We start from the raw sequence: 12,189 nt of genomic DNA, 5'->3' as shown, positions 1-12,189 counted from the left end.
GCAGGGCGAAAGGATCTTAGGGGTTTTAATATAGACCACAAGCCAACCGTGAGATGCAGCTGCAAAAAAGGCGAATGCTATTCCAGGCTGCATCCGCGGAAGTCGAGTGTCCTGATCAAGGGAAGTCATAGTCCCACTCTTCTGCCTTGGTTCAGACCATACCTGGAATACTGTGTCCATTTCTGGGCACCACAATTTAAGGATATTGAGAAGCTGGAAGGTGTGCAGAGGAGGGCAACCAAGACGATCAAGGGCCTGGAAACTAAGCCTGATGAGGAACGGTTGAAGGAGCTGAGTATCTTTAGCCTGGAAAAGAGAAGATATGAAAGCCATCTTCAAATATCTCAAGGGCTGTCAAATGGAAGAGGGAACAAACTTGTTTTCTCCCACTTTGGGGAAGAGAAGGATGCTATCCTCTAGCTTCAAGTTGCAAGAACGTATTGCAGATATTAATAGTTTGCAGCACAGATGCATAAAAACTGACTCCTTTCGGGATGTAACATTGCCCAGACCCAGGCATAGGCAAACTCCGGCCTTCCAGGTGTTTGGGACTACAGTTCCCATCATCCCTAGGTAACAGGACCAGTGGTCAGGGATGATGGGAATTATAGTCCCAAACATTTAGAGGGCCGGAGTTTGCCTATGCCTTTCCGCAGGGCCTGTAAGACAGAGTTGTTCCACCTGGCCTTCGGCTTGGAGCCAATTTGATTCCCTCCTTCTCTTTCTTTTTCCTTCTCCTCCTGTGATGAGGCTGCATTTTAATATTTTAATGTTTCAATATTTTAATGTTGTATTTTAATCTTGTTTTTAAGTTGTATTCATTCAATTTGTTTTTATTATTGCTTGTTAGCCTCCCTGAGCCCGGCCGTGGCTGGGGAGGGCGGGGTATAAATAAAAATTATTATTATTATTATTAAAACTTTACTTGCAGAACTTTCTTCAAAACTACACGACAACGTCAAAGATACATCCAGTTAATGCCTTAAGAGAGAGGCATAGGCTCAGCATCTTCTTAGAAGTATTCCATAGTTCCAAACAGACTTGGAATTGAAGTTCTTTCTCTCTCTCCTCACAGCTGTCAATAGCCTATAGCTGTTTTCTTTCCTTCCCGGAGAGTCGTTTATTCTTCCTTCCTTCCACGCTGGCTGGGAACGAAAGACTAACCCAGGGCTTCCCAAACTTGGGTGTCCTGCTGTTTCCAGACTACATTTCCGATCATCCCTGACTGGTGGTCTTGCTAGCTTGGGATGATGGGAGTTGTAGTCCAAAAACAGCTGGACGCCCAACTTTGGGAAAACGCTGGACTAAAGGCAGTCCCTTTTCAAAATGGAGATTTGCAACCAAATAGCTTTTCTCACATGTCCAAAGGCACTCACTCTGTTTGAGAGCGGAGAATATCCGACAGCTAATTATGCACCAGCTAAACTCCGGTGGGATTTCCCCGGAGTTAGCAACACACAAGCCAGGCGCTCTCCGGTTCAGTGTCGATACCACGCTTGGCAGAAAGGAAATGTGCAACCGAACATTCGACTTCCTTGGAGCTTTTACAGTGGAGATTGGGTGGTCATCTATAATAAATAATAATAATAATAATAATAATAATAATAATAATAATAATAATAATAATTATTTTTATAACCCGCCCTTCCCAGCCAAGGCCGGGCTCAGGGTGGCTAACAACCAATAATAAAAATGAGTTGAATGAATACAACATAAAAATAAGATTAAAATACAGCATTAAAAACATTAAAATGCAGCCTCATCGCAGAAGGAGAAAGGAAAAAAGAAAGAGGGGGAGGGAATCAAATTGGCTCCAAGCCAAAGGCCAGGCAGAACAACTTGCGGAAAGAAATCAGATCCCACAGGGCCCTGGTCTCATGAGACAGAGTGTTCCACCAGGCCGGAGCCATCACTGAGAAGGCCCTGGCTCTGGTTGAGGCTAATCTGACTTCCTTAGGGCCCGGGACCTCTAGGGCGTTGCTATTTATGGACCTTAAGGTCCTCCGTGGGGCATACTGGGAGAGGCGGTCCCGTAGGTACGAGAGTCCTAGGCCATGAAGGGCTTTAAAGGTCAAAACCAGCACCTCTGGAGATTCTTGCCTGGCAGGGGGTTGGACTAGATGACCCCTGGGCACCCACCCAGCCCTACGACTCCTCCTCTCCCGCCCTCCTGGACTGAGCTGCTTTTCTCTTCTCCCTCTTGCCCTCTGCAGGTCCCTCGGCCGGAGCCCCCGTCACCCCCCCGTTCCAGCCGGGCCACAAGCGGACGCCCTCAGAAGCTGAGCGCTGGCTGCAGGAAGTGGCCAAGGCTGCAAAGGCCCAACAACAACAACAGCAGCAGCAGCAGGTGCCCATGGCGCTGCCCGCCTTCCCCCTGAGCTACGACGTGGGCCCCCCGCCCCTGGGCATGTTTGTGCCGCCCCCTCCTCAAATGCCGCCGGCTTTCCTCCCCATGGGCATGCAATACCCCCCGGGGATGCCCTACGCTGCTGCTGCCGCCGCGCCCAGCTTGCCCGTGGTGGGCATCACCCCCTCCCAGATGGTGGCCAACGCCTTCTGCTCTGCCACGCAGGCGCCCGCCGCAAACTTGGGGGCCAAGGCCAGCCCCTTCCCGCAGAACCTGCTGGGCCCGGCCCGGCCCAGGCCCAACGGCGGCTCCTGGCCCCCCGAGCAGAGCCTGCCTGCGCCCCCCGCCCCCCGCCAGGACCCCCCCACAGACCCCTTTGAAGCACAGTGGGCAGCGCTGGAGTCCCGGGCTCCTTCCAGCGCCCCCAACCCCTTCTCCGGCGACCAGCAGAAAACCTTCGAGATCGAGCTGTGACCGCCACGTTTCCGCAACTTGGACTGCCGGGGGCCGCCCTGCTCTCCTTTCCGGCCCCCTCCCCGCCACAGAGTCCTGCCTGCGGGCTGTCAACGTTCTCGGACTCCATTTCCCATCAGCCCCTGGGGCTGGCATCCGCCAACGGCCCGGGGGTTTGGGGAGCTTTTTGTTGTTTCTGGTGGGGTGTCCCTCCTGGTCTGGTTGGAGGGCTCAGTTTATTTCTCTCTTCCTCCCCAGAGGAAACGAAAGAGGGGGCCGAGGTGCGGGTGCAGGGGGAGCCCTTCTCTTGCCATAACGTCCGGAGTTTCTGCCCCTGGGCATTTGGGGCGACGGTGAATCCAGCTGGCCTGGCGCTGGCTCTTTTTGTGCTTCCTTTACTCCCCTTCGTTTGGTTGAGCAACCCAAAGACTCTCTTCCCTGGCTTGTCCCGACCCGGCTGCCTTCTGCAGAGCCCCCCTTGCCCCCCCTACATAATCCATTCCTCAGGCAGCACCTTGCAAGCGACAGAGTCATTCTTTGGAGGGCTCAAATCCCTGCAGCGGGGAGTTCCCCAGCTCCCTGAGCACATGAAACCTCTCTCCTCACGCAGCCCGGTGGTAGCAAATGCCCTGAAGCAGAAGGCTGAGACACCGTGGGAGTGGCAGAGTCGTGCCCCATTTTGGGCGGTGCTCAGGTGGGAGTCAAGGCTCCTTAAGGCCCTCCAGTGGCTGGAGTGGGGAGGGGGAGCCCTTACTGCTTAGTAGGCTTCTGTGCATTGTGGGGGGGGCGGCGATCTCACCTGGCACAATGTTCAGAGCGGATCGTGCCCAAGCAAACGGTTTTAACTCACTTTCGTCTGGTGGAAACGTCCGGTGTTTTTAAACGACATTCCCAGCTACGAATGGCACTCGGATTACAGGGAATCTGTGGGGTGTGGCGACTGACACCCCCACTTCGAAGCTGCTGGTTTTAGAAATCTGCCCGATCGACAACGGCGTGGATAAAATTGGTGGGGTGGGCTTGTGGGTTTCCTACCTTCCTTCTGCCCCCGCCCCCCTTAATAATTTGATCTCCGCTGTATTTTTATTTTTGGAACGGGGGAAGGAAAAAAGCCCCTAGTATGTAAAATTATATTGAATTCGGCAAGGGAACCGTGTTCATTTTTTATTTTGTTTTTAACCGTGCCTCAAAGTCAAATTCCAGTAATGGAACTGAACAATTTCAAAACGCGGTTCAGCAAAAAAACACGTGGTTGTGCTGCAGAAAAAGTGTGAATGTTAGGAGAGGGAGGGGGGGGATTTGGGTTCTGCAGCTGCAGGGAGCGCCGGACATGGGGGGGGGGAGGAAGTACAATGGAGCTGGACTGACCCCCCCCCCAGGAAAACCAGATGTTGGACTGCAGGTTCAGTTTAAGGAGAATCCAGCCACACTTCTGCCATTTGGGGTCTGTGGCAAACGGCCCCCCCGGCTGCGATGGAGCTGGTGAGCCTGGTACCATTTGCACCGGGGGGGGCACACATCACGCTTGATGCCCCCCCAACTGAGTAGCCATTCCTTCCTCTGCCCCCTCCCACCTAGAGAGCACCTGGGTCCCATACAAGGGGGGTGGGGCTGGGGGTGGAAAGGGGCTCTGGTTCTCCTGCCCCCCCCCAAAAAAACTGCCTGGACACAGAAAATCCCTCCCTCCCCCCCCCCGCTTTCTATTTTCTATCTTATTTCCAAATGTTTTGTATCTAAGAATTCCACATATTTGTATTATATAATAAATGACAAAATAAAGCCAGTAATATAATAGCCCAATTTTGAGCCTTGTATGTTTATGTGGCATTAAAAAAAGCAGAGACGTAAAAGGAGGGAGACATCACCTTGCCAACAAAGGCCCGTATAGTTAAAGCTATGGTTTCCCAGTAGTGATATATGGAAGTGAGAGCTGGACCATAAAGAAAGCTGATCGCTGAGGAATTGATGCTTTTGAATTATGGTGCTGGAGGAGACTCTTGAGAGTCCCATGGACTGCAAGAAAATCAAACCTCTCCATTCTGAAGGAAATCAGCCCTGAGTGCTCACTGGAAGGACAGATCCTGAAGCTGAGGCTCCAAGACTTTGGCCACCTCATGAGAAGAGAAGACTCCCTGGAAAAGACCCTGATGCTGGGAAAGATGGAGGGCACAAGGAGAAGGGGGGGACAGAGGACGAGATGGTGGGACAGTGTTCTGGAAGCTACCAGCATGAGTTTGACCCAACTGCGGGAGGCAGTGGAAGACAGGAGTGCCTGGCGTGCTCTGGTCCAGGGGGTCACGAAGAGTCGGAAATGACTAAACAACAACAACAATATTTATGTCTAGGTTTTTTGTGGCTCCCCCCCCCCCCGGGAGCAGCAGGAGGCACTTGGGGAGAGGGGCTGGCTGAGCGTTTTGTAGTATTAATGCATTTCCAAAATAAGGAACTTTTAGGTGAGCTTGTAATTTTTTACTTTTCAAAAAGCTTCCGGGCATTTTGGAGGAGCACCTGGACACAGACACACAGACACACACTTGCACAAACACATCTCCGCCAGCGGGCAGCCTGCTTTTTGTTTTTATCCTGCAGCATGAAATGGGTAATGAATCACAACAGTTCCCACAAAAAATCACGAGAGCCTTTTAAAAGCCACGACGGAAGGGTCAGATGAGTTTCTCGTCTCCTGCATTTGGGATCCTCTGCATTTCTGGTCGCTTCTCTGCCCAAAAAAAGGATGTTGCAGGAGTTGGGGAAAGTTCAGAAAACGGCAAACATTCCGGCTTGACTCCCCGTGAGGAAATGTTGCAGCGTTTGGGACTTTTTGGAGATAAGGCAAGTATGGCGACGGGGCAGAAGTATATAAAATTATGCCTGGAATGGGAAAAGTAGAGAAAAGTTTTTTTCCCCTCTCTCTCAAAGCATCCATACTCCTGAGCAAGCAATGGAACTGAAGGCTGGAAGATTTGGGAAAGATGGAAGAAAGTCCTTCACGAAGCCAATAGTTAAACTGTGGAACTCCCTCCCACAAGACTCCCATAACTAGGTAAAGGTAAAGGGACCCCTGACCATTAGGTCCAGTCGTGGCTGACTCTGGAGTTGCGGCGCTCATCTCGCTTTATTGGCCAAGGGAGCCGGCGTACAGCTTCCTGGTCATGTGCCCAGCATGACTAAGCCGCTTCTGGCGAACCAGAGCAGTGCATGGAAACGCCGTTTACCTTCCTGCCGGAGCGGTACCTATTTATCTACTTGCACTTTGATGTGCTTTTGAACTGCTAGGTTGGCAGGAGCAGGGACCCAGCAACGGGAGCTCACCCCGTCATGGGGATTCAAACCGCCGACCTTCTGATCAGCAAGTCCTAGGCTCAGTGGTTTAACCCACAGCGCCACCCGCATCCCCCAATAACTAGGATGGCTTTGAAAGAGGATTGGCCAAATTAATGGAGGGCTTGGGGTGGCTACTGGCCAGGATGTTTGGGTACAGCCATGCTTCTGAATCCCAGTTGAAGGGGACCTCAGGAAGGCCGGATGTTTTCCTGCTCTCACCCTCCTCTCGGGTTTCCAATAACGGACATTGGGCTGGACCCTGGGAGAAGAGGATGAGGGCCTGATCCTGCAGACATTTCTTAGGTTCTCAAGCACAAAGTTCCTTGGAAGGAAGAAGGCCGCTTATTGGTTTATTTTAAAAAATGTTTATACTACATGATTGTAAGGGAAACCTCAAAGCGGTTTGCAAAAAGATAAAACATTAAAATCAATTTTTAAAAATTCAGAACATACAAAAGCAAAAATACTAAAACGAGTTAAAGTGGCCTCAACCTTCCTAGGGGTCAGCAAACTTTTTCAGCAGGAGGCCGGTCCACTGGGGGTTGGTCAGACCTTATGGGGGGGCGGACTATATTTTGAAAAAGAAATGAACGAATTCCTATGCCCCACAAATGCATTTGTGCACAAATGCATAAAATGCACCCAGAGATGCATTTTAAATAAAAGGACACATTCTGCTCATGTAAAAACATGCTGATTCTCGGACCGTCTGCGGGTGGATTTAGAAGGCAATTGGGCCGGATCCGGCTCCCGGGCCTTAGGTTGCCTACCCACTAGGGGGACAGAAAGCTAGCTCTAGAACTCCTTTTCCTTTTTTGTTAAATCTTTTTATTTATTGAGTTTTACATTGCAATTTTTAGATTTAAACATCAACATCATCATTTAGGAATTCCTGAATCCTTTGACTCCCCTCCGCTCTTCCATGGTTACCATTTTCAATCTTTTTTCAACTGCTTCACTTATTTTCTCTATTTTTCTTAAACAATCCATTTTTACCTTAATTTTTAGTACAGTACATTACAAGCGTCACTCAAATCCTGCCAAAGTTTTTAGTTGTTTACAAGTTTTCTCTTAAATACATTGTAAATTTTCCCTGTTCCTTCTTAAAGTTCTTTTCTTCCTGCTTTCTGATTTTCCCGATCATTTTTGCCATTTCGGTGTAGTCCATCATCTTCATCAACCATTCGTCTCCGGTCGGGACTTTATCTTCTTTCCATCTCTGGGCCAGTAGTATTCAGGCTGCTGTCGTTGAATAAAATAAATAGTGTTTTCTGCTCCTTAGGTATCTCCGCACCTAAAATTCCTAATAAAACAGCCTCTGGTCTAGAACTCCTTTTCCATGGGACTTCCGGAGGCGGCGCGAAACAGCAATGGCGGTCCTCTTCGCGCTGTGAAGAGGGGCTCCGCGGAAAAGGGTCGTCCGCTACGGCAAAGCGGAGACCCGTTAAGAAAAACCACAGGTAGAGTGAGCCTGTGGTCGTGGGACTCGGCGGGCACCAAGAGCGACCTCGGAAACGAAGAAGGGACCCCGTAAGGGGCTCCGGAACGTGGAGGGGGTAGCGGTGCTGTGAGTTCATCGCTCTTTCCGCGGGAGTGAAGCCGCGCGGCTGCTGCTGATGAGCGCTGACCTTTCTTCCTTGAACATTCGATTGGAATCAACTTACTCGTGAGTAAGGTTTTTGAGATTTGGGACTTTAAATTTCTGAAATTTGGCTGAAAGCGGGAGACGTTAAAAAGGAAGTCCGTCTTCCGGCTCTGTTTAAACACCAAGCAAAGAGCTATAAATCTGAAGCGCTGAGAGGGACTTTTAAGAAGTTGGAGTACACCTTGCAAATTCGAATTAAAGTGCATGGAAAGTTAAGAAAAGTTGAGAATTTCTTTTTTACAAGAGGATATAGGCAGCAACCTCTTCCTTTCTCTTTTGTGTGGATTACAAAGTTTCAAAACAGCTCTCGGGCTGTCTGGATACAAAAATCATCAGACTGCGGTAACTGTATATAAGACTTTAAAGTTACTTTGGGGCTACTTTTGTGGTTACAAATAAGGAACTGTGCATGCACCACTGTAAAGAACACGTACTCTCTGCTAGTTTAAATGAACTTTTGAAGGTTCTACCCCTTGGTTTTCGGTTTTTCTTTAACTTTTGGAACTTTTTGGAACTTTTAAAGAGGGGAATTTAATGGTGGAAACTTTTCACTTTTGTTTTCTCTTAACTTTTGGGAAGCTCCCCCTACTGGATTGTGGAATATATAGTCTCTGGGAACTGCAGGGTTTTTTGTAAAGCTTCTGCCTGGATGTTTACCTTTCGGTTTGTCTTTCCCATGGGATTTACAATTTGACCTTGCTACATGGACAGCTGTGGAATGAGTGGAGCCGCAAAAACAAGAGCTGCCAAAAAAGCAAAACAATCTGAGCTAATACAAACAACCTTGCCGGTGCAGCCTCGCAGATCATCAGTTCCAATAGTTACAGGTCTGCAAGAAGGAGAAATTAAACAGCCAGCTTTTCGGGACATGGCTGCAGGAGGACTAGATCCTGTATCTAAGGAAATTTTGGAACAGCTGGCAGCGTTAAATAAAAAGGCAGATGAGCAGGCCTCTAAGTTTGATCAGGTGACAGCCACAATCAACAAATTGACTGACCAAGTTTCTAAAAATTTAGAGGCCATTGGAAATTTGCAGGCAACAACAGCAGAAAATCGTAAATTAGCCGAAGAAGCAAATTTAAAGGCAGACCAAAATAAAAAGAGGATAGAGGAAGTAAGAGGAGAAGTAAGACCACTGAGCAGACAGCTTAATGAACAGCAAGCCTACCTGTCCATGGCAGAATTGAAAAACCGGGAAAGCAACCTTAGGATTAGGAATATACCAGAACTTGAGAAAGAAGATTTGATCAGCTACCTGACGGCAGAAATATCAAAGTTCTGGGGTATCGCAGAAGACAAGGACTTTAAAATTGTCACCGCCTTCAGGCTGGGAAGAGTAGCAAAGAAGGACAAACCAAGAGATTGCTTGGTCATTTTGAGATCTAAGCAAGAAAAAGATAACATACTCGGCCTTCATTTTAAAAATACATTGGTGATTCAGGGAAGAACTGCAGAAATCTTCAGAGACATTCCGAAACAGCTGTTGGATTTAAGAATTGCATATAAAGACCTCGCAAGCCTACTGAGAAACAACACAATCCCTTATAGGTGGGAATTCCCTCAAGGACTATCCTTCAGCATTAAAGGGAAAAAAGTGAGAATTAGATCAACAGAAGACCAAGAAAAATTTTTGAACGACTACGGGGAGGACCTTCGGAAAGGAGTAGCAGGTGCCTGGCCACCACCTCCGCCTGGTGCATTACCTCCAGATCTTGACAGCAAGAAAGACACTCCTACTGGCTAACAATTTGATTCAAGATGTCTCTGCAGCTATTTAGTTGGAACATTCATGGTGCAAATTCCCCTGAGAAAAGGAAAAAGATTTTTCACATATTGAGAAAGGAACAATTGGACATCATATGCCTACAAGAAACACATGTGACTAGGCTCCATAGGAGAGTTTTAATTAACAAAAAATTAGGCCAAGAATTTGTTTCCTCAGACAAAGTTAAGAAAAGAGGAGTAGTGATTTATGCAAAAGAGAACCTAGCACCAAAGTTGATATTTAAAGATGAACAAGGAAGAATTTTGGCGATTGAAATCCAAACACAAGGAGAAAAATTTTTGATAGTAGGAGTATATGCACCAAATGAGGGGAAAGCGGAATTTTACAAAAAGCTGCATGAGATAATGTTGGATCATATAGACTACACTAACATCATTTTGATGGGAGATATGAATGGAGTCGTCTCTACACATATGGATAAGTCACAAAACCAAAATTTGACTAAAGATGGCAGACTACCTAAATCTTTTTTTGAACTGACAGACAATATGGACTTGATCGACATTTGGAGGACCAAAAACCCACTAGGTAAAGAAGGGACTTTCTTTTCTGAGGCTCACCTATCATGGACAAGAATTGACCAAATTTGGATAACTAGAGGGCTGGCCCCTAAGACAAAAAAAATAGAGATCTGCCCTAAAACCTGCTCCGACCATAACGCATTGAAAATGGATCTGAGACTTGTGCCAGCTGGATCCTTCAGATGGAGAATGAATGACACTTTGTTCAGAGATCAGGAGATTGTGAAGAAGGCCCAAAAAACGTTGAAGGATTATTTTGAAATCAATATGAATACCCCGGTGGACAAGAGAACAATCTGGGACGCAAGCAAAGCTGTAATGAGGGGGTTTCTGATTCAACAAAATTCTATTAAGAAAAAACTCTGGAATGGGAAAAGAGATAAGATTTTAGAGAAGATACGAGAGGGTGAAAAAAGACTTAGACTTAACCCAAAGTCAAAAGAAGTGTTAAGAGAAATTAAGTTCCATCAAGCACAATATGCCAAATTGATAAACCAAGAAGTAGAATGGAAAATTAAACAAATGAAACAAAGATCTTTTGAATCAGCAAACAAATGTGGAAAATTATTAGCATGGCAGCTGAAAAAGAGACACAAATTGAATTCTATTACCAACTTGGAGGTTGATGGAGAAAGTATTCAGAAACCAGAAGAAATTAGAAAGTGTTTCCAGAGATATTTCAAAAAACTGTTTACTCAAGGTCCACAGGCGGAGGAGGAGATTATTCAATTTTTAAAAAGTAACGGATTGAAAAAATTATCCCAAGATAAACAAACAACCCTGAATTACAGAATAACACAGCAGGAAATAGAAAGTGCCATTCAGAACATGCAATTGGGGAAATCCCCAGGCCCAGATGGACTCACCTCCAAATATTATAAGGTTTTAAAAGATTATTTGATTCAACCATTAGTGGAGGTGTGTAACCAAATTATGGAGGGGAAGGGGGCTCCGGAATCGTGGAAAGAAGCATTCATCACTTTGATACCAAAATTGGAATCTGAAAAGACTCAACTCAAGAATTATCGTCCTATTTCACTCCTGAATGTGGATTATAAAATTTTTGCTGACATTCTGGCAAGTAGATTTAAAAAAGTTCTGAATGAAGTAATTCATAAAGACCAAGCAGGCTTTCTCCCTGGTAGACATCTGTCTGACAACACTAGGAACATTATAGATGTTCTGGAGCTACTACAGACAAATTTGAACACAAGAGCTGTATTAATTTTTATAGATGCAGAGAAGGCCTTTGACAATATATCTTGGAAATTTATGAAGAGAAATTTGGAAGGGATGGGAGTGGGAGGGGCGTTTCAAAATGGTATAGAAGCAATCTATTCAGAGCAAAAAGCTAAATTGATAGTGAATAATGTGGTGACAGAAGAGTTCAGAATTGAAAAAGGAACACGACAGGGGTGCCCCCTATCACCCCTGCTATTTATTTCGGTCCTGGAGGTATTGCTGAACTTGATTAGGAAGGATCGGGAGGTACAAGGAATACAGGTCGGAGGTAAACAATACAAGTTGAAGGCCTTTGCAGATGATTTGGTTTTAACACTACAGGAGCCAGAATCTAGTACTAAAAGAGCTTTAGAATTAATTTATGAGTTTGGTCAGGTGGCAGGATTCAAGTTGAACAAACAAAAAACAAAGGTTTTGGCGAAAAATCTGACTTCTTTAGAAATAGATGAGTTTCAGAAAGAAACGGAGTTAAATGTGGCTAAAAAAGTGAAATACCTGGGGGTGAATTTGACTGGGAAAAATTTGAATTTATTCAAAGATAATTATGAAAAATGCTGGATTGAAATTAAAAAGGATTTAGAAATCTGGTCAAGACTAAAACTTACCTTGTCGGGAAGAATTGCAGCTGTAAAGATGAATGTATTGCCAAAGATGTTATTCTTGTTTCAAACCCTGCAGATCGTGGATAGAGTGGAGTGTTTTGGAAAGTGGCAGAAGGACATTACGAAATTTGTCTGGCAGGGCAAAAGGCCCCGGATAAAACTTAAAATACTAACAGATGCTAAAGAAAGAGGGGGGTTTGCCCTGCCGGACTTAAGGTTATACTATGAGGCAGCATCCTTCTGCTGGCTGAAGGATTGGTTTCTACTAG

At 46.3% G+C, this 12,189-nt stretch overlaps 1 protein-coding gene across 1 annotated transcript in view; it reads left to right on the top strand.

Annotated features, from left to right (window-relative positions):
- NUMBL (NUMB like endocytic adaptor protein) overlaps window positions 1-4,596 on the top strand; it is a 34,099-nt gene extending 29,503 nt beyond the window's left edge. Inside the window, exon 9 of the mRNA XM_081922234.1 lies at window positions 2,214-4,596. Coding sequence (XP_081778360.1) covers window positions 2,214-2,821 — 608 coding nt within the window. The 3' untranslated portion in view covers window positions 2,822-4,596. The remainder of the gene's footprint in view (window positions 1-2,213) is intronic.
- The last annotated feature ends 7,593 nt before the right edge of the window (window positions 4,597-12,189 follow it).

The sequence above is a fragment of the Podarcis melisellensis genome (genome assembly GCF_964234715.1).
Source record: "Podarcis melisellensis genome assembly, chromosome: 8".
In the NCBI taxonomy this organism is placed as follows: Eukaryota; Metazoa; Chordata; class Lepidosauria; order Squamata; family Lacertidae; genus Podarcis; species Podarcis melisellensis.
This window is presented reverse-complemented; position numbering and strand designations above follow the sequence as displayed.